Source organism: Electrophorus electricus, chromosome 3 (genome assembly GCF_041902795.1).
Source record: "Electrophorus electricus isolate QZ-2024a chromosome 3, ASM4190279v1, whole genome shotgun sequence".
Lineage (NCBI taxonomy): Eukaryota > Metazoa > Chordata > Actinopteri > Gymnotiformes > Gymnotidae > Electrophorus > Electrophorus electricus.
Genome location: NC_137499.1, coordinates 51,316 through 74,976, shown reverse-complemented (window position 1 = coordinate 74,976; position 23,661 = coordinate 51,316). Strand labels below are relative to the sequence as shown.

Genomic DNA, 23,661 nt, shown 5'->3' with positions numbered 1-23,661 from the left:
AGGAGTAGCTGGTGAACTTGTTGGTTTTGTCCTGGGGTGGAGGCTACTGTGTCCGAGCCATCGCAAATGAATGCAGATGTCTCAAACTCTCAAACCATTTCACTGCGATTTATACTGTGTATGACTATGTATGTGACAAATAAACCAAACTTAAAATTAAACTAGATGTGTATTTCCACTGTGACTCTGGTATTCAGAGCTGGACCTCAAATCCAAATCCGGTCCTGGATGTTATTTCTTTTAGTTGATGATTCATGTACCTTTTGGCCATTTTTTGGACACACATACACACCCCCTCCAAATCTTCTTTTTGCCTTTCAGATGCATGTGCTGTAAATGCTTATGACAATCTTTCATTTTTAAATATCAGAATATTTTAGTTACACAAGCGAAGCTGCTTTCCATGAAGCAAAGTGTAGCCCAAGCCCCTGCAAGGTATACCCTCCATAACCAATGCTAACCTTGCAGGGTAGACCCTCCAAAACCAACTCTAACCCACCATAACCCTGCAGGGTAGACCCTCCATAACCTTCCCTAACCTACCATAACCATGCCTAACCCTCACTAAAAATGCAGTGTGTTGGTTTGTCTGGGCTTCATCGTCTGGTGAGTGTGTGGTTGGGGCACTGGGACCTCTGCATGTGGTGAGTGTGGTTGGGGCAATGGGACCTCTGCATGTAGTAAGTGTGTGGTCGGTCTACTGGCAGCACTGGTGCCTTTTAAAGCTGAGGGGCACACAGGGAAATCTGGGCTTAGCCTGTTGGCATTTATCAGGTCGCAGTGCCAGACAAAGTGGTGAAGGGTTGGGGCTTCTCCAGTGATGTCAGGACTTCCTGTTAGGAATTCGCAGGCTGTGTAGCCACTTAGACTGTGTACATGCATGTGTGTGTGTATCACTGAGAAAAATCATTGAAATGGGGGTAGAGAACGGCATAGTTTTTCTGCATGTCAGTTCTGCCCCAGGCTTTCTTATAGTCCTTCTGAAAGTCAATAGTCTGATGGTCTTTCTTTCTATGAAGCAGAAACACTGAGACAAAGGTGCTACTAAGTAGTGTATGTGTAAAAATAACTCTGACATGTAGCATCAGACACTGATCAAATAATCAGACACTGATCAAACAGAAACAATCAAAGGAAGAAAACTGAAAGCCACTTTCATACAGTCTCCCTCCCTCTCTCTTTCACACATGCCCCTCTTTCTCTCTCATGCTCACATTCCCCCTCTCTTTCACACATGCCCTTACACACTCTCTCTCTCTCACATGCCCTCTCTCACTCCTGTAATCTTTACTCTCACCCTTTCTCACTCTCACTCCTGCCATCTCACTCTCACTTATGTCCTCTATCACTCTCCATCCGTACAGCTGCTGAAAGAGCTGGCATCACTGGCCAAACATTGTGGCATGCTTCATGTCATCACGGCTCTCAGTACACAGCTGCAGCTCCAGTAGATTAACGGTGAATGAGAGTGAATCGCTGAGATTCCCAATAGACTGATCCCTTCTGTGGCCTACTGAAGATATCCCAGCCCACAACCTCTAAAGAATGCCTGCTGTAAACCTGACAAGAGTGCTAATCTAACCTTCAGATGAAGGATTGCTGTTGACTCTTTAATGTGTTTTAGATAGTGAACAAGGTCCAAGGGACTTCTTGACATCTCTTTGTGTTGTAGGCATCTCTTAGTGTGATAATCAGGGACTACCATAGCATGCTCCCAGTACAGTATCACTCTCTGCAGTGTTGTAAATGTCATAAGGGTCCTGATTGGTTCAGAGAACCCAGAGCTAGACACCTGACCTGAAACATGACGGGAATTATACATGCCATTTTTAACTAATATTGATAATTTAAAATATTTAAAGTGCTTAAAATGTTTAAGCAATGACAATTTAAATATCAAAACCTTTTTAAATAAATCAGAAATCTGACTTTTACATGTAGCAGAAATGTTTTTATAGTTAAAAGCATGATTATGACAGCTCTCAGTCATAAATGAAACAGCATGATAAAACGGTTTAAGGTTTTAGTGGAAAACCGGAAAAGTTTAATATTGCGGTATTTCAAAATAACGGCACAGTAACCATAAATAAAGGATGAACAGACATAAATCAAGCTCATGGAACTTTAACTCCTTATTTTCTCCATGCTTATGTTGTTCACTGATCTTCTACCATGGTCTGGGGTTAGAGGGTAGCAGAGGGGTGGGGTGTGAGGGGCTGTTAGAAATAGGATCAAGACATCTTGGGGTTGGGGGAGGTGGGTGCCCCACAGATCCCATATATAGCCATATCAATGGTTCAGTGTCTTAGTACAGCGAATCGCCAAACTGATCTTTAAAAAAAACAGGCTCAACAGCACAGGAACCAGTAGGAGTGGTTCCCTAACACATTCTGGAGGCACTGTGAAACTTATCGGCCCTTGGAACATATTTCACAGCTCTCAGTGGGACTGAGTTTGCACTCCAGCTCAGCATTCAGTTTGGTGCAGACGCTCTTCTCTTCTCTCCACCCCGTTAGCAGAACTCTACGCAGCCATGGACGCCATTAAAAAGAAGATGCAGATGCTCAAACTGGACAAGGAGAATGCCTTGGACCGGTCCGAGCAGGCTGAAGTGGACAAGAAGGGAGCAGAAGACAAATGCAAACAGGTTGGCATCACTACGGGGCATTATAGAGCAACTATAAATCTAGTAGGACTGTGACTACCTGGTGGATGTTCACAGGCAACTCTGAGCCATTCTTCCACATGGACAGCCAACATGCAATTTGTGATTAAATTATTGAGTATGGCTTTTAAGAAAACAACAGGCATTGCTGTTTAAATTTTTGATATGTGTATTTTATGGATGAACTATTTAAACTACTTAGGATATCAAAAGATTTAATACACTACATGACATATGCCTTGATGAGCCTTGCTGAATTTCATAGGTGCCATGTGTTGCTAACAGTAATTTGATGCATCTGTAACCGCACATTGTCGTGCACCATGCTGACAATGTATCATGTCATGCATGTCTTGTATCATGAAATTATATAAACCCTTATTTGCAAGCGTGAATGTCGAGGGAGAGAAGGTCTCATCGCCATGTGTTCCCTTCATGTTTATGCCTGCGCCGTGTACACGTGGCCTTCCTCGGTACTCTGCAGCTGGAGGACGACCTGGTCGCTCTGCAGAAGAAACTTAAGGCCACCGATGATGAGTTGAGCAAATACGTTGAAAACGTGAAAGATGCTCAGGAGAAACTGGAAAATGCAGAGAAGAAAGCCACAGACGTAAGTGAAGACGCGCGTCATACGGCGCTTGCGCACACACGCGCCACAACAAAGCGCTGACAAAGCGGATTTTTTAAAAACCACAAAACCCACATACTACAGCCTGCTTAAACATAGTACACAGAAGAAATATTAGGATTAGTAAATATTAGTCTTCTGGGGTTTTTTCGGTTTTGTAATATATGAGCCAAAGTTGGAGGGCGAGCCACTACGTATATACGTGGCGAGGCGCTCCGGCGCGGGCAGGTATATTTAGCGCAGTGCTTTATAAGGACAAGTTAAGTCTGGGGGCTCCACTTTGACCCCGTGGGGTTTAAATGTGCGTACGGGTAGAATTTCAGCTTTCTTTTTTTCTGGATAGCTCAACCTAATTAAGAATGACTAATTCAGCGCATTATTAGACTTAAAGTTAACAGTTTAGCGATGAGAGGTAGCACGCAACACCTCGAATAATTTTATTTTTCATAATGTCATTAATTCAGCTATTTTAGCTAAATCCGTTACACGCAAACATAACATGAACATTTTCCACGCAACCGTATTTTACCTCATATGGCATAATAAATATAATCTTCATCTATCCTTCAGATAATCTTCATCTATTGCATAAATCTAATCTATAAAATATTTACAATAAAGCCAAACAGCGCGAACGTGTAACATTTTACCTTGATAGCATTACCGTGAGCAGACCAAAAGCATTAAGCATAACTAACCACTGGGTGGCGCTGCGGACTCATAAACTGGGTTGAAATAACTGCGGTGGCTAATTGTATAGACATGAGTAACAAATTATAATAACCTTCAATAAAATAACGAAAAATGAAAAGCCTATTATACAATATCTTCTAAGTGCAGTCTATATGTTATTGTCATATCAAGATATCCCGTGTAATAAACCACGAGACTACTGTTTACTCGCACTATTAACAATAATGCCAAATACTTAAGAAATTAAAGCGGGAAATAAATAATCCGGACAATGCACATTAACTTCCAGTATTCGGTGCGTCCGCCTGAAGCGCGTCCATCACTGCGCGAGGTCCCGGCACGCGTCCGCCCAATATCAGTTCAACTCAGTCGCGTGCGGGATGTCGCGTGCGGACATTGACTCTGTCAGAGAGAAAATCAGATCATTACGAGAAGGTGCGCGAGACGCCGAGCGCACGAGCGCCAGGCTACAGGAGGAGTTCACCGCTGAGCGGATCGCGAGAGGATGTGTAAGGCCGAGCGGATGTCATTAAGTCCATTTAACTGTCGTGTGCATTATCAGATGGAGTATGGGGTTAGTGTTAGGATTAGGATTAGGTTAGTGTTAGGATTAGGATTAGGGTTAGGGTTAGTGCCCCATTTGGGATGGATCATAGCGGAGCACGCAAGGCGTCAAACGCTGCGTTCGACTGGTTTATCATTCCGTTTTATTAGCAGTAGTCGCTTTGATAAACGGACAGGTTTATCGCTACAGCCTATAGAGAACGGCAAAGGTCTGCTTCATTCTTTTCTCTTCTGTGGCAAATATTTCTGTGTTATATATTGCTATAAAAATGTATAATAAATAAATGTATGATTGGACGGGAACGTCAATGCGGTCTAACCGCAGCCTCCTTGCTGGCCGCGAGCGGCAGTTAATATTGCTGCTTGTGCCTGTTCTTGGCGCAGCTACAATATAATGGCTTCAGATTGATCTACGTTTAATAGAAGGGTTTCTCTAGTAGTGCATAAACGTGTTTCTTGGGAAGAGAAGGTCTAAAGTAAATGTGTGTGCAGGCCGAGGGCGACGTGGCTTCCCTGAACAGGCGTATCCAGCTGGTTGAAGAGGAGCTGGACCGAGCCCAGGAGCGTCTGGCCACTGCACTGCAGAAGCTGGAGGAGACAGAAAAAGCTGCTGATGAAAGTGAGAGGTGTGTGATGTTTCAGAGACTCACCCCCCCACACTACTCCCCACACCACTCAGTACTCCACACACACTACTCCCCACACACCACTCTCCACACACTACTCACCACTCAATACTCCCTACACACCACGCCCCACACACCACTCACCACTCAGTCCACCCCCACACACACACACACTACTCACCACACACACCACTCAGTACTCCCCACACATCACGCCCCACACATCACTCACCACTCAGTACTCCCCACACACCACTCACCACTCAGTACTCCCCACACACCACGCCCCACACACCACTCAGCACTCAGTACTCCCCACACACCACGCCCCACACACTACTCCCCATACACCACTCTCCACACACTGCTCCTCACTATTCATACCACACACCATTCACCACTCAGTACTCCCCACACACCACGCCCCACACACCACTCACCACTCAGTACTCCCCACATACCACTCTCCACACACTACTCCCCACACATCACACCCCTCACACTACTCCCCACACACCACTCACCACTCAGTACTCCCCATACACCACTCACCACTCAGTACTCCCCCCCACACACACACTACTCCTCACACACCACTCACCACTCAGTACTCCCCACACACCACACTCCACACACTACTCCCCACACACCACACACTACCTTCCCACACACCACTCTCCACACATTGCTCCTCACTATCCATACCACACACTACTCTCCACACACCACTCCCCACATTCCACACACTACTCCCCACACACCACTCAGTACTCCGCACACATCACGCCCCACACACTACTCCCCACACACCACACACTGCCTTCCCACACAGCACTCTCCACACACTACTCTCCACACACCAATCCCCACATTCCACACACACCACTCCCCACACACTACTCCTCACACACCGCTGCCCACACACCAATCTTTAACTAAAACATTTGGCGTTTCAGGAAACAAGAAGATTAAATGTTTGGGGAGAGATTCTAACTGTCCATGTGTCCACAGAGGCATGAAGGTCATTGAGAACAGAGCCGTGAAGGACGAGGAGAAGATAGTACTCCAGGAAGGTCAACTCAGAGAGGCCAAGAACTTTGCTGAGGAAGCTGACCGCAAATACGAGGAGGTGAGATTCAAGTTTCAAGTTTGGTTTATTTGTCACGTACATAGTCATACATGGTATAACTCGCAGTGAAATGATTTTGTGAGTGCTCTGTCCAAACTGAGGAGCTGGAAAGAAACAGGGGTGCATAAGGAAAAAAAAAAAAAAAAAAAAAAAAAATATATATATATATATATATATATATATATATATATATATATATATATATATATATATATATATATACACACACAAAAAAACAAAAATACAAAAAATATATAACAACATGTGTTATTCTTCCTCTCCCACACGTGGCTCCTTTTTCCTTTATTGCCTTTCTTTCACTGATTTTGTTTCTGTTAAACATTCACCTCTGTGTGTGTGTGTGTGTGTGTAGGTGGCTCGTAAGCTGGGAACTGTTGAGAATGATATGGAGCGTGCAGAGGAGAAGGCTGAACTGGCTGAAGGGTAAGAATTCTTACTTTAAAACATTGAGGGGCAAGACTATGTAATGCTATAATATGAACAGCAAGGCTTGTATATATTTGAGAGTAATTTGCTCATCAAACTCATTTTAGTCAATATAATTCTATATTTTAGCTTATGGCAAGCTAAAATCAAGACTCTTGCTCTTGTCTGACCTATTGGCTTCCAGAATGAAGAACGCAGACCTAAAACTCTAGACTTACAGAACTGACAGTGGTGTTGTAGATGTGCCCTTTCACCTCCACCTCTCTCTATGACAGAACCCCTAACCCTAATCATAATGCCTCTTTCTATGACAGAACCCCTAACCCTAACCCTAATGCCTCTCTCTATGACAGAACCCCTAACCCTAATCCTAATGCCTCTCTCTATGACAGAACCCCTAACCCTAACGCTAATGCCTCTTTCTATGACAGAACCCCTAACCCTAATGCCTCTCTCTACGACAGTAACAGAACACCTAACCCTAACCCTAATGCCTCTCTCTACGACAGTAACCCTAACCCTAACCCTAATGCCTTTCTATGATAGTAACCCATGTAAGGCAGTGGTAGCTCAGTAGTTAAGGTACTTGGAAGGTTGCTGGTTCAAGCCCCACCATTGCCAAGTTGCAACTGTTGAGCCCCTGAGCAAGACCCTTAACCCTGAACTGCTCAAGTCATAATTGTAAGTTGCTTTGTAAGTGTCAGCTAAATGCCATAAATGTAAACGTAACCCTAATGGCTCTCTCTACAGTAAGTGCTCTGAACTGGAAGAAGAACTGAAAACAGTGACCAACCTCATGAAGTCTCTTGAGGCCCAGGCTGACAAGGTAAAGCTGTGTGTGTTTGGATTTATATGTGCTAATGACTATTTCTTTATGTGTGCATATGTGTTTCAGCCTGAGTAACAGGTGGATCTCTGACTCCCCCTTTGTTTATGTTGACAGTACACGCTGAAGGAGGACAAGTATGAGGAGGAGATCAAGGTTCTCACTGAGAAACTAAAGGAGGTGAGTTGGCTTTAAGCTGTCTTTAATGCCATTGTTAAGTGTCATCATAGACATTAGTAGTGTGTGTGTGTGTGTGTGTGTAAGCTCACATCCCTGTGTATAACACAGGCAGAAACACGTGCTGAGTTTGCTGAGAAATCAGTCGCCAAACTTGAGAAGACTGTTGATGAAATAGAGGGTATGTACATTTCCACATGTTTCTCTTTTTTCTGTTTTTTTTTGTTGTTTTGTTTTGTTTTTTTTTGCAATGGCTAAGATACATTTTCTTAGTCCAGTATAGTCCATATAGTTCATGTACAGTTCATGTTGTTTTCCTGGGGACATGGTGTCAGTGTCTGGCTTTAGTGTCTGATTCTGGTGTCTGGTCTGAGTTTGAACCAGTATTTAACTAGCTCATAGTACATTGTAGAGTATTCTACAGCTTTGGAAAAGCATGTGGCAAACATTACAGTTCTGTCCACTTCCACATTATATGCACTTATGTTGTGAAACTGAGTGTAAACGTAAAGGTCTATTGTAAATGTAAACGTAAAAGCTCTAGTGTTAACATAAATGTAAAGATCTAGTGTAAATGTAAACGTAAAGGTCTACAGGGCAAGAATACTCTGTCATGGCACTTTTTTTGTTTGTTTCTTCAGTTATTTCTGCTTCCAGCCATCTCTTTGCTCTAACTCTCATCTTCTTTTCTTTGCAAGTCCATTTGTTTACTTTGTGTCTCTTTCTTGCTCTCTTGTGTTACCACACTATAACTCCCATCATCCCCCATTGCTGTCTTTGCTGCTTGGCTACTGTAGATGAGGTTTACTCTCAGAAACTCAGATTCAAAGCCATCAGTGAGGAGCTGGACCACGCCCTCAATGACATGTCCTCCATGTAAATATCACCACTTTCTGTGTGTGTTAAACATTTTACTCACATTTTTACTCATGCTACTCCTAGTACCACATTCCTTCACTCTCTCACTAACCAACACTTGCATTCCACCTCAATACATTTCCTCAACCAAACTGCAGGATATTTGAAGGTACAGTTACAGTGTTACACGATAGACTTCTGAAAGGATGTGTGGCCAATGTTCAACTTCCTCTTGATCACCATGACACACTTAGACACACACACTACATTCCTTCTAACCATTGCATGCTCCTTGTTGTTTTTGCTGCATATTTTGCTGCTTTTTCCTTCCCATCACATCCTCTTTCTCCCTCTCATCCACGTAGATAAAGTGTGTATGTTTCCTCTCTGCCTGGCACCAGCTGGTTGGCCCCTCACTCTCTTCTTCAGCATTTCTCTTTTTGCTGCTTTCTGATGTTTCACAACACATCCTAAGTGAGGATGGGGCGCCCACCTTTGACATCCCATCTGTTGTATAGAACTTTGACTTATTTCCCTTTCCATAAAGTAATAAAAGAACACCTTTTTCTGACTCCTCCACTCTCTTTAAGTTTGTCTTAGTTTTTCTTATTTACTTTATTTATTGTTGAGAAGCTTGAATAAAATCTATAAAAGCTCTTCTCGCCAACCCATGTTCCATTTTCTGTTTTGACTGCTTCTGCGCTCTTATTCTAATGAACATGATAAGTTTACGGTTTTCCTTTGGCAATAAAATCCGTTGTACCTTCTAAGAGACAGACAGTCTCTGGAGTTTCACTTTTGCAGGTATGTCAACAGATATCAAGTCATGTAACAACATATTTACTAACACCTTTCCTCTCTCAGTCTGTGTGCCTCTTTCTCTCTTCATATGTCTATGAATTTTTTTGGCTAGAATGCCTTTATCAACAACTTCAGAAAAACTGAATACTATCACATGAACTCAGTTTAGCGCTCAACAAAGACTGAAGCTTAATCTAGACTGGGATTATACGGGAGTTTAATATTGTGCTTTTAATGCTGCAGTTAAATATGTGATCTTAATGCTGGAGTTCTATGCACTGCATGATCAAGGTGCTAATACTGAAAGATATGGTACTGATTTGAGGAAGTGATGTAATAAGGGTGTAATATGCAAACTAAACATACTGAAAGTCTCTACGTACCTTTAATGGCATTATATTAACATTAGAAATTGTGTTTTTCATTTCATGTAAGCATTTAAATTTGAGATTCATGTTGCTGCACTGGTTTGAAAATGAAAATGTAATGGCACTAATATTTACCAGGCATGTGAATGGCTGACATTTATAAATTATTACTTGCATAATCAATTTAAGTGGAAGGTTTTTCATTTCAGTTGATATTGTAGTGGGCTACAATGATTATGTTTATTATTCCAGGCAAATTATAACTTGTTCTCTGTCTATAGCAACTACAGTAAACAGTGTATTGCCACAGACACAAATATTATTAAAAACATCTACACATATTTAGAGCTAAATGAAAAGAAACTTAATGTAATGTGGCAGGAAGGGCCAAACGTGTGCAAATCAGTTAATAGTTTATTATAGAAGCGTAAATCGAAAACTCATAGTCAAAAACCAGTCCAACAAAACAAAGCCAGAGAGAAACAATACTGAAGGCAACCAAAGACAAAGTCAAGTAAATGTGAAATGGTCAAAACAGAGGGAGTGCAGGAAACAATGAAGTACACTCACAGGAACAGACGCGATACTTCTCAAGGAAGCAGGTAGCCTACAGGAATTAAATAGAGCTAAAAACTAGTGCATAACATTAGTATTCAGGGGATGATGATATCCACACTGGATTCTGGGGAATGTAGTAAAGCAACCCAGCAGTAGCCTCGTTGGTCAGGGCTATTGGACCGGAGGGCTGTGTGACATTTAAAGCGTATTTAAGACACAGTGGTACCAAACATGGCAAGAAGGCTGCATTGTACATAAACTAGGGTTAGGGTTAGGAATGAAAATAGGGTTAGGGGCTAGGGTTAGGGTTAGGAGTTTAAAAAGAGTATATACAGAGAAAAACAGTTATAAATTCCAGTTCTTACATTGTTTAGAGATAATCATTAATGCTTTCAGCAGTGAAATTTGTCCCTAACCTAACCCTAGTAGTGCCACAAAATAATACATTTTGCTGGTTTACAGCTTAATTTACACATATTTTAGGCTGAAGAAATCATAAGAATGGTCTACAAAATATTGGTTTCATATAATGTTTGTTTCTGAGTAGATTAATTACACTATTGCAAATGTATATTTAGAACAAATGGTCTGTCAAATGGACATGGCTTTGGTAATGAAGAATGTTAATGTGACATATTTAGCTAACACACACCTCACACACTTTCATTTAGCTAACACACACCTCAAACACATTTTATGGGATCTACTTAAATAGCATCTGTGGTGGTAGTACAGATTACATTTCTTGTTCTAATGATCATCTTTGCAAATATAGGCTAGTCTAATTGTACTTAAAGTTAAACTGAAGCTTAATGGTTATATGTCTCAAACTTTTATTTTTGAAAATGTCTAACTAATTCACAAGTAAATGCATAAACAGGTATAAACAAACAAACATTTTTTATTTTTCTGCTCTAAGAATGTGGGGATGTTTCAACATTTTTGGGATATGACAGTTGGCTACACTTGAGATAGAAAGATTAAATTACCATCAGCACATAACATCTCTTTTAAGATACATAGAGTTTATTGTTGATATTTTCAGGTCCATAACTAAGTGAATTAAACTAACCCTAACCCAATTACCAAACTCTTTGAGCATGTAAACACCTGCCCTATTTCATCTGCCTTATTTCATCTGCCCTGTTACTCTATTGTCCATGGGTCCATGCATCCCAGAGCAGCTTACTCTCTCTCTCTCACATACACACACACACACACACACACACACACACACACACACACACACACACACACACACACACACACACACACACACACACACACACACACACACACAGACAGATTTATATATTTTAAAGACCTCTTGTTAGAGATGTGAGATGGCATTGTGTGTTAACAGCAAGTGTAGAATATGAAGAAAATAAGCAATTATTTTGAAATCCAGAGAAATGTAATCAGACACTTAATCAAACATTGTAAGTATATGAGTTGCTGCAAACATCTTAGTGTTGAGTTTTATTAAAACTGCAGAAAGGGTAGGCCTATATAATTATCACGTGTACAATTTAGAATTTTTTTCTTTTGCACCTGATCACACTGCTCAAACCTTTCACTGTTTAAATGTGTTATTTTTACGGTGATTACAACTACAATAAAAGAGAATGCATATGTCACTGATTTTCATGTCTCTTTTGTTTGTTGGTATTGTAGGTGAATTCCCAGATTAATAATTATTGTGATCTACCTAGCTAGTACATTTGTAGCATGTAGTATGTGGTGTGAATGCAGCCCAAGAATAGTCATATATAGCATATATATATAGCCAGAGGTATTCAACTTTTACTAACACTCATATACAACATTTACTAACATTCACATACAAGGTTGCCCTTTTCCCTCATACCATTTCCTACTTTGTACTTTGAACTTCTAATGATCATATCAAACAATCTAACAGGGATCTTAATTGCAGGTAGAGAAATTGTCAACTAGTGGACAACACTGCACTTTTTCCAGAGACTGTATGTTGCTGTCGCCCTAGGGCGGATACAAACCTTCTCTCAGGCTTCTGAACTTTATCTGAATATTAATAAATGCAGCCTTTATCAATAAAAGACTGTTTTAAAAGACTGACAGGAAATTGCTAACATACCCGTCAATGGAAAAATAATATTTGGGTATTTTTATTTGTTATTTTTAAGGGTCAAAAATTGAACTTAGATCCAGCCATCAAAAAAATGAAGAGGACACCAACTTTCTGATTTTTAAAGGATTTATCTTTAAAGGGAAGTATGTTGTTATCTATAGCTGAAGGGATATCAAGACATAGTTATGCAGCTACATAACCCTGACCCTAATCCTACCTCTTTAACCCTAACCCTACATCTTTAAGCATAACATTACATACTTTACATAACATTACTTACTTTAACCCTGACCCTAATCTAACATCTTTAGATGTCTCCAACCAAATATGTAAGACGGTTGACAACTCTCATTTTAACTGTATCTGGAAAAATAAAACTCACTATGTTTTGAAATCAGTTGTAATAAATACATACAGATCAGGTGGTTTAAATTTTCTGAATTTCCCTACTCTCAATAACACTTTCAAGATTAATTGGATCAAACAATTTCTTAATTTTACATTTATAAACTTCCTTTAAAACTGGGCCATTTTCATAAGCAAATGTTGCTTTATGATCTACAAGCACAATTTCTCACCGTACATTTGGAATAACATTGTAATATTTTATGTTTAAAAAAAAATAATAAATAAACAAAAAAAAAAAAAAAAAAAAAAAAAATATATATATATATATATATATATATATATATATATATATATATATATATATATATATATATATATATATATATATATATATATATTATAGCTGGTTCTCCGCTGGTCTATAGCTGATGAGTCAGCAATATATTATTTCATTATTATTTAAAGGACTTATGAGAAGTCCATTTAGGGTAAATATCACAGGTGGCACAATCTGCTTTTCTCCTGATCTTAAACACAACAGCAAGGGAATCCGTGTCTGATGACAGAAATGTTGTTTCTGTTCCCTTTGTTATTTTTTATTGGAACAAATTTGTGAACTGGATGAAGATTTGGACTTTACCCCACAAATGTTTAGTAATATAAAGTATTAAAGTATTGATCAAAATATTATGCTTATTTTCTAAGACCAATTTCCTAACTAAGATAAAACAAGATCCTCAACCCAAATGGCTCTTTGTGATGCACGTATTTAAGTTATTTTGACACTGCAATTATGTAAAATTGCTTTAGAAAGTCTTTGTAATTGATTATATTGATTTCACATTTAATGATATTTGTAGAAATAAAGCAAATAGTTTTATATTGTTAATTATAATTTAGGCAGAATTCTACATTAATAAATGAAAATGTGGTAATGACAAGCCCTTGTTATTGGTAGTTATACAGGAGATAAAACTGTATATCAGGACTATTGTCAACAGATAGGAAAGCTATAAAGTCTGCTGACATTTGTAAATCACTCGGTCTTTGTATAACTCCACTCCCCAGTTAAATCTGTTTTTTGTTTTTTTTTGGTGCAACATTTATTTTGTATGTGTGTTTTTCCCCTTGTATTCCCTTGTGTGTAGCATTGTCAATGCCCTATCTGTGTATGTTGGAATGGTCAGTAAAACCTTTTTCTTGGAAAATTTAAAAAACAAAACCAAACCAAACCAAACCAAGCAAACCCCCTACTCACAAACACACTTCCGTTTCCGTCACGTCATCAGAGGCGTGCCGGAGTGTATCGTGAAGATGGACGGAGACGCAGCTCACGGTCCAGCGGACAGTAAAGCGGGGTTTGTGCTCAGTAATGTGGCTGAAGTCGTCGAGAGGATCCTGACCTTCGTCCCCACTAAAGCGCTCTTCAAGACAGCGAGGTAGTTAATAGTGAACTGCTTTAGCCTAGCCTTGTTAGGTTTGGGGTTAGTGTTGCTCAGCTAGCGTTAGCTAGCAAGCTAATGATGACGCTACATGCTAAACATTCTGACAGGAGGGCAGTTTCACCCAGCTGCGTTGTTATCTGGGGTATCTGTGTTTAAGGAGCCAGATCGCCCACCTGATTTATTTGGCTGTATCTATGTTTAAGGAGCCAGATCATGTCCATATTCCTATCTCCTGCTAAACACCGTTAGCATTAGCTAGATATTTGGTTAATTGTTACGTGCCCGACACACGGTAGTTAGCCAGTGATCTTCAAGTGATAAGTGGCAATCGGACTAAAATCTGAACTAGAGCTAACATTCACTAGGAGTAAACACGCTGAAAACATTTGAGACATGAACAAATCTAGCAATATTTGAAGTATGCGGCTAGCTAGCTCTCTATTGTAGATCAGGTCGGTTGGCGTTAGCTGGATATCTTGGTAGTATCGAAAGTAAAACTTTTATTACATTTTTAAAGCTTGTAAACCTGCTACAGATTTACTGGCAGTTCAAGATACTTACGCCATTGAAGAGCAAGTTCCGTTGATGTAGCTGGTATAGCACTATCGCGGTATTGCGAGGGTTTGGTTGAATTGTAACACTAGCTTGTGTTAATGGTTTTTCTGTGCAGAGTGTGCAGGCTGTGGAGGAACTGCGCGCGCAGAGTCCTGCGCAGTCAGCAGAAAATGACCTGGTTGTCTGCATCTGGATCATCCAGATATGAAGAACATGTTCTCCTCGGAGCAATGAAAGAGGGCTTGGAAGTCAGATGCGTCTATTTTTTTCTACTTATTATCATGAAATAGACTCAAAGTTTGGAACCAGCAAGGATGGAATAGTTGGTGATATTGCTAGACAAATCATATTTAGTAAAAACAGACAAACCTTACTTATGGTGTACACAGTGCCCAATATAATAAAAAGAAAGTCTTTATTACAGAATTATGGCTTACTGCCGCTGATCTTGATCACTGGTGCTTAGCACCATTGAGGAGCTTCTAGTAGTTTGCAATTTCCTTTAGCTTCACAGCAAATCAAATGGAGAGAACATCTGGACTGTGATTATGGCTCTAGTATTATTATTATTATTATTATTATTATTATAACCCTATTTTAACTCCTAATCCTGTGATTATGGCTCTAGTATTATTATTATTATTATTATTATTATTATAACCCTATTTTAACTCCTAATCCTGTGATTATTGCTCTAGTATTATTGTTGCTTATTATTTGTCTCTGTGTCCTATCTGCAGAACATCTTCCTGCTGCCTCAGACAGCTTTATTAATGATAGACAGTGAAAACTTCAGTGGGCGTAATGGTTCTTTTAGACACAAAAAAGGTGAGAGGCCCTTGATGCTTTGTGTAGTCACTCTGATTAATGAACTTTATGATTTCTCAGTATTTTTCCCATAATCTGTAATGATTGATTACTGAATATTTCTCCTGTAAACACAGCCAGGAGGTGTGAGGAGGAGGGGGACTTGGACACCATGGACAAACTGAGACGTTTGCTGCCTCGATCTTGTGACATCGTATGTGCCATCACCCCAGGGGTTGTGTGTAAGTCTCTCTGCTCCTCTGTTATGTGTCTTGGTCATTGCTGAATTGTTTTAAATAAATGTCAGTGTGCAGCTCATTTGGATCGTGCAGGCTGAACGAGTGTCAATTTCAGTCCAAATCAGCAGTATTAGTGGAAAGGCTTGTCTGCTTATATGTGAAGTTTATCAGAATAACATCATTTATCCAGTATTTTCTCTCTTATTTTACTTTATTTTCTTTAATTTCTGAAGAACATTTTTGGAAAGTTTAAAAATACTTAAATTTTTCATATTTCCTTTTCAAAAATAATATGTCATCTTAAGTAGATAAATGTGATGAAAAGGTGTCACCTAGTCTACAGTTTCTGAACAGATTGTTCTAATCTTCAGATCTTGTATTTAATAGATTTGTTTGTGGACAACATTTTTAATGTATCAGCACAAATAAATTTTCAGCTACACAGCCAAACTGACATAAACTGTTGACGTTACAGTGACCCCTAGTGGCCAGCACCGTGCACCGCCGCAGGAGTTCATGGAGGGGGAAGCAGGTTTCAGCCTCCTGTTTCCTGCTGTGGAAGGAGTTCATATACGATCATTTCACTTCTGCAAAAATAGTCTCACTAAGAGCGCTTTGGAGGAAGCAGGTGAGTGCTTTGTTTTTCTTTCTGCAATATTTATGAACATAAATTAATGTGTGTTGTTTTTTATAGATCTTGGTAAAAAGAAAAGTTTACATAATTGATCTAAAGTTAGTAGATTTGATTTGTCCACTTTGTGGACTTGTCATAGTGTTTGTGTGAGTGACTTGAGGTGGAGTGTTGGTGTTTTGTTCTTTAGGGTTGGTGGGGAACCCTGACATGAAGGTGGTGCTGCTCTTTGGCTACAATGCCTTTAAATCAGGAGGTGGGCGTTTCCTTAACCAGCTGCTGGAGCCTCTGGCCCACAGTAATGTTCTTGTTGCTGGCGGTCATGTGGAAAGGGTCTTCCCCCAACGCAAAGACTGGTAAGTTAATTGGGCTCAGGCTTCTTTTTTCTTCTTTTTGAATGTATCTGCAGATTGTCACAGATGATTTGTTCATGAATACTCACTCTGAAAAGTGTTCGCATGTATGGATGTATGTCTGTGTGTGTGTCTGTGTGTGTTCTGTGTGCTGTGACCAGCTGTTTGCCAGGTTCGTTTGGGGTGCTGGGTCTTGCTATGAGTGGCTCCAGGATCCAGGGCGCGTCTGTGCTCCTGGACCAGGACGTCAGCAGCCCCAGTGCAGCCGAGGCCACCATACGACGGCTGAAGGCTGCGAACATCCCAGAGAGGAACACTGTGGGCTTCATGTTCGCCTGTGTGGCCCGTGGTCCAAACCACTACAACAACCAGCACAACGTGGAGGCTGACGCCTTTCGCAAGCTCTTCCCCTCCGTGCCTCTATTTGGCTTCTTTGGAAATGGTGAGATCGGCTGCGACCGCATTGTGAAAGACAGCTACACACTGAGCGAGACAGACGCCAGCGGCCTACAGCACGGCTATACCACCATCATGAGTCTGGTGCACCTGGGATGATGTGCGTACATGCAGACACACACACGCACACACACACAAGAACGATTCTGAGGTTTCCCTAACCCCATTGCTGGATCTGGCCTGAATCCTCGCTGTGGGGGTGGTTAGGTTTAGGGTCGCTGTGGGGGTTGTTAACCACTGGAGAGGATCCAGTTATTCTCTTAGTAGCTTTCTCTTTTATGTTCTTAATTAACGATAAACTGTTGTGTATATGAACAGGACAGATGATTTTGTGGTATGTCTGTTTTGGCATGGTGCTAACACTGACTTGAAAATGGACTTTTTACATCCGTGTTACATAATGTACATTATTCTGGTGTGCAGGGGTTCAACTTTTCTACAATAACCACTGCCATGTATGTAAGGGTTGCTTCTACTCTTAATGGGAAGGTGTTCTGTAGAGATCATCTCAGTAATAATTTACAAGTATGAAAAAAGTGGCTTAATTTGAAACTACTCTGGTGTGCCTGGCACTTGTATGTTAAAGTAGTTGCTATCTTTACATAAGTCTGTTTTCCTATTGCGTGGGAACTGAATGGAATTGATTTGTTCTATTGATCTTTATTTTTATAATTTTTTTTTTTAAATTTTTTTTTTGCGCCATTTTCTTTTTCTTCTGGAGGGCATTTACTAATTACAATAGTGCAGTTAGTCACTGTAAACATTCCTAATCCTTTATTGTACTCAGTTAAATGAATAGGCTGCACTCCAATGACTGTGTGTGTGTGTGTGTGTGTGTGTGTGTGTGTGTGTGTGTGTGTGTGCTTTCAGTGTTAAACTTCTTAATAAATTAGAATTATTTTTCTTTAGTTCAGAGATGTGCTGGCTTTCATTGTTTCACTGTCTTTGTCTATTTGGGGAAAATGTACCATCACAAACTTCACCAGCAGATGGCAGTGTTAAGGGGAGATGCAAAGTATGCCACAAATTACATTTATTTATTACCTTTACATTATGGGAGAGAGGGCCTGATTGCATTCCCGTTTAAGTGGAGTCTGTTTTGGTTAACTGATTAAAACAATTCCTGAAACAATTGACTGAACCGTCACATTTTGATCATAACCAATATGCTTTAGCAGGTGAAATAAAATGTAAATTTTAAAGATGGAAAATAGATGGAATATTTATACAACTAAAATCAATCCCTTATTAAAAAAGAATTTGTTTCTAAATGGTGGTTTGTGCAATTACAGTGCATTTTTTTGTCCTACTGAATGCTACCCAAAACATGATCTAAATGAGACTCTGAATTAGCTGTTTATTGTTTCTTCTTTTGACGTCCTTGTGGATCTCCATAAGTACAGAAATATTTGCTTTGGGTCATTGTGTTTTAATTCAATTGTATTTTTCAGCTATAAAAACACAAATGCATCATATATATCGCATATGCAATGTTATTTTGTACAGTTTCTTCCAAATATACCAAAGCCAAAAGCCTTTGTGCTACAACAGTTTGAGGACTGATGGAAAGTAAAAGCCTTTTTGACCCTTTCACTTTGTCCTAATAGCTTCTATTGATTACAAAATAAAGTCAGCAACTCAGTGACATGCACAAAACCTCTGCTTTTGTTGTATGTTATAAATATGAAAAACCTGAGAGAAACGTGGACAATATAAATAGAAAAAAAAAAAGAATTTGGCCCAACGCCTTTGTTTACAGTGTGTCATTGTCAAACAAACACAACCTCAAACCCTACACGCCAATAAAAGAAGAAATATTTGTCTTAAATCTTTGTCTGTATTGAGTAATCAACTTGTATAGCATATGCAGTGTTATTTTAGTTATTGAGTACTTTACCTTACATACAGTGTGTGTGTGTTTTAGTTTGGCTATGTAGCTGAAAGTTTATTTGTGCTGATACATTAAAAATGTTCACAAACAAATCTATTAAATATAGAAACTCAAGATTAGAACAACCTGATCAGAAACTGTACCCTAGGTGACACCTTTTCATCAAATATCTCTCTCTTTGTCTCTCTCTCTCTCTCTCTCTCTCTCTCTCTCTCTCTCTCTCTATATATATATATATATATATATATATATATATATATATATATATATATATATATATATATAATAATATATATATAAATTTTCTTTAATTTTGTAATTGTGCAATTACATATATAAGTAACCCTAATCCTAGCTGCACATATAAGTAACCACAGATGACTAATTCAGTTGTTTTTAATTAAAAAAAAATTTTTTAAACCCTCAAACATGTAATAAATAATAAATCATCTATTTCCCTGAGGGTAAAAGAGGCCAGAGTCCTCACAGCAGAAAAAATTATATCTATGTGTAAGATGGCAGCCAGTGGCCAGAGTACCAGGCTGGAGTGAAATGTGGCACTTTGCCTGCTGCTTGGGAGTCAGTCTGAGGGTTCTGCTCTACTGGAGCAGGGTGCCTGTCCCATTACGAATGGCTCCTGGATCGATGCAGACGGAAATGCTTTTAGGATTATACTAGTTCCTCAGTGCTGAAGCTGCCCTCATTCAGTAAGGACACAGGCTCTTGCATAGGGAATCCTGCACTTCCATTCCACAGAGAGAAACAGTGAATAGCATCTGTTCGTGTCACCTGGGGACTAGTAAATCTGAAACAACAGATTCTTGGTGGGCACTTAATGATGATGTTTTTCAGTATGTGTTCTGTTTGCCCAATACTGCACTAGGCACTTGTGTCTCTGGGCTGACAGAGCACCTGGCCACTATTGTCTCCTAAAGAAAAGGTTTGTAGGGCAAACACAAGTCACTTTGGAAGATTTCCCTTATAACTACTAGACTATTCTGCTCATAATTAATCTTGGAACAATAAAAGTCTTATGATAAAATCTGAGTTAACACACAAAACAGAAATAATTATATGAACCACAAATACAGATAAAATACACAAAGAGAGTGATGACCATTTACAGGTAAAGGTGGTTTTGGATGGGAGGGAGTTGTGTGTAACTTCCCTGTGTTTCATTAAGACACTGATTGTGGTGTCTGCACTGGTGTAAAGTAGCATTGTGGGTGGTTCTGCTGGGATGGACTACTGATGAATAAATGAACACAGCCTCCAGGGAGTAGCTTCTCTTTGGGGATGCTGAGGATGACCAAATATATTTATATAAAGCATTTTACAATAGATTTTGTCAAAAAGCAGCTTTATAGGCACTATGTCTCAACCCCTAATGAACAAACCAAGGAAGTAAGGAAACACTGGCAGGACCAGAGACCCTCCTTTGACGTGGGATAGAACACTGCATATAAAAATAATAACCGTAACTGGAAACAATAAATGGAAACAGTTGCAGATTAACTTGGGTCAAAAAATGATATTCTGGTAGTTTAGCTAATGATGGTCTTATAGATTAAGTTATTGTGTACTATTTGACAGCCTATGGTACTGAGCTTAATCTGATAATTTACAGTTTCCAGATAAATATTGTTCACACCAGTATTTCAATGTCAGGTGGGTCACTTTGTAGTCCAGGTTGGGGAAACTCAGTACAGTTTGGCAGGTCAAATGAATGTCCTTTTATTTTAATCTTTTCCTCTAGACCTCTACAATTATCGTTATCTCTCAGGTCTCAGTTTATGTTAAGACCTAAGATGCACATTTATACAGTTATATCAGTTTATGTTAATCCTAAAATGCACATAAGAAAACAGTGAATTACAAGCAGCTTCGTCCAGGCCACACAATCAGGCTAAGCATGGAATGATTCTTGTGTAAAAATTAATTACATCAATCACCTGGGATGATTTATAATTGATTGGGTGGATTAATTTGTATGTGGATGTTTGTTTTGAAACCTTAATGATGCAGAGAGTAACCATAGCATGTAGAAAAAAGTAAATCAGTCTCAGCCGGTAAAGGCACGGGCTGCATGGCTTGTCAGCCTATTTGCATATCTATGTAAACATGTGAATAATTTATCTTTACATATTATAATTAAGGAGCTGTCAAATAGAAACATATCAGAGAAATCAATTTCTTTGGCTGTTGCTTAATGATCACAGTAGCTGTTGCTCATTTAGAACAATATTATTGCTAATTAAATTTATATTCAAGTATTTAGTAGTTCATTAAAAGCAAGTCAGTAGTACCAACTCAAATACAAGATGGTGAAAGCATGCTGATATTGCAGTTGTGATTGTGCAGTGAAGCAGTTAATGTAAAGTTTCTAAAGGTGAGGTCTTAAAGGGAAGGTCTTAAAGTGAAGCCAGTTGTAGACTAAAGCTAAATATATATTTAGAAAAGACATTTTCATAGAGCTCAAATTTCTTCAAGAAAATGAATCACTATAATTTAAGGTCGAGAGAGAATTAATTTTGCTCACAGTGAACAAAGTGAAAGTGAATTAGCAATTTGTGAATGTTTTAGCATTTCAGCCCTGCCCACATTTTTGGGCAGCTCAGTGTGATGTGAGTGACAGAGTGAGCAGGACAAGATGCTAACTCAGGAACAGCGTTCAATTTAATTTCTTCCACATTTTTATTTATATTTTAAATATGAAATCAAAGAATTGTTTTTAACTTTGTTATACTCTTAATTCTTAACACAGCCACTATCAGAGAGATACAGACCTGAAAATTTAACTTGAAATCCAACACTTACCCAAAAGCTTGTTGATTACTCTGTTATTGTCATGTGTTAAGCATCTGTGTCTGCACACACACACACACACACACACAAACCTGTGTTCATGCCTCCCCTTCTACAGCCTGAATAATTCAGTGTTTCTCCCCTGTGGAGGATAATGGACATGTGAGGATTCATAAGACAGTTCCTCACTGAGTCTCTGGGTCACTGAAGTGTCTGTGGTCACTGGCCAAACCTCCATTTAGAGTCCAATGGCCTGAACTACAAAGTGAAATTAACCACAGCAATCTGTTTTCACTCTACCCCTGAAAAAGTGGCCTACTTTATTATAACTACTCTTAGAGCTCGTAGAGCTTACTTGATTTTATATATATATTTATATATACTATATAATTAATGACAATCCAGAGTGGAGGCCAGACAACCCTCTGCTGATCGCCACGAGATGTCACCCAAGATTCATATTTACAGTGTATCTGAAATTATGGAAAAACATTAGTACCTTGGTATAGTCATCATATTTGCAATATAAAACAGAATACTCAAAAGGTAGAACGTAAATGACGCAACACTAAACTTTTACTCTTCCAGCTCACATGCCAGGAGAGCCTTATCAAGTATAGAAAAGCACTTATTAGCCTAACCCTATCCCAGAACATCAAAGCCAATAAAGATATTATTATCCTTTACCTCTATCCAAGAGCCTGAGCTAACATCTGTGATCTCAAGGTTCAAATAATCGAACTTTTACTACATTTAATAAACTTCTCCTTAAACATTGGCTATGTACCTAAATCATTCAAATTAGTAATAACCAGACCACTTATCAAAAAATCTAAGCTTGAACTACGTTAACTATCAAACTACAGGTTGGTTTCTCTTTATTTATTCCTTCCCTTTTTTAAGATCCTAGAAAAAGCTTTAGCTCAGCAGCTAAGCTCATATATCAGAACCAGATACATTAAGCCTTTCAGTTTGGGTTTAGGCCTAATCATAGTACAAAGACAGCACTGATTAAAGTAGTTAATGACCTGTTGTTGGTTTCTGACCAGGATTATGTCTCTTTGTTTATATTGCTTGATTTCAGTGCAGCATTTGACACCACAGATCACAACATTTTACTATATAGACTAAAATGCTGTTGTGCTACCGGTTTGTCCACATAAATGAAGACATTTCAGCCTACACCAAGGTTTGTTTTGGTGTCCCACAGGTATCTGTCCTAGGGCCCATGTTTTTTTATATATGCTACCTCTAGGTGGCATTATACATAGACACTGTGGAAGTTTTCTCTGCTATGCTGACAATATTCAATTATATATCTTAGCCAAACTAGAGAACAAACATCATCTTAATATTACTGAGCAATGTGTAAAGGATATGACACTATGACACTGGATATTGAGAAACTTTCTCTCACTTAATCCTGACAAAAGAGAAGTGCTTTTATTAGGCCCAGAGACAGCTAGGACAGCTATCTAATTACATAATAAACCTTGTTGGTCTCCCATTCACACCTTCTTTAACAGTTAAAGATCTTGGGTCCCAGTCTCTCATTTGAACCTCATATCAATAAAATTTCTAGGACAGCCTTTTTCCACCTCAGGAACATTGCAAAGATTAGGAACATACTCTCCTCACATGATGCAGAAAAGCTAGTCCATGCATTTATCAGTTATGTACT

General features: G+C 39.2%; 2 protein-coding genes across 2 annotated transcripts; both read left to right on the top strand.

Annotated features, from left to right (window-relative positions):
- The first annotated feature begins 2,396 nt into the window (after positions 1 to 2,396).
- Positions 2,397 to 9,184, top strand: tpma (alpha-tropomyosin). Its single transcript, XM_027021781.3, has 10 exons — positions 2,397 to 2,647; positions 3,150 to 3,275; positions 5,043 to 5,176; positions 6,188 to 6,305; positions 6,679 to 6,749; positions 7,503 to 7,578; positions 7,696 to 7,758; positions 7,867 to 7,936; positions 8,553 to 8,631; positions 8,979 to 9,184. Exons 1-10 carry the CDS (start codon positions 2,534 to 2,536, stop codon positions 8,980 to 8,982), a joined length of 855 nt encoding a protein of 284 aa, XP_026877582.1. The 5' UTR covers positions 2,397 to 2,533; the 3' UTR covers positions 8,983 to 9,184.
- Positions 9,185 to 13,962: 4,778 nt separating this feature from the next.
- On the top strand, positions 13,963 to 18,555 carry fbxo22 (F-box protein 22). Its single transcript, XM_027021778.3, has 7 exons — positions 13,963 to 14,237; positions 14,914 to 15,046; positions 15,539 to 15,626; positions 15,743 to 15,847; positions 16,320 to 16,472; positions 16,666 to 16,831; positions 16,990 to 18,555. The coding sequence occupies exons 1-7, from the start codon at positions 13,978 to 13,980 to the stop codon at positions 17,381 to 17,383; spliced, it is 1,299 nt and encodes a 432-aa protein (XP_026877579.2). The 5' UTR covers positions 13,963 to 13,977; the 3' UTR covers positions 17,384 to 18,555.
- The last annotated feature ends 5,106 nt before the right edge of the window (positions 18,556 to 23,661 follow it).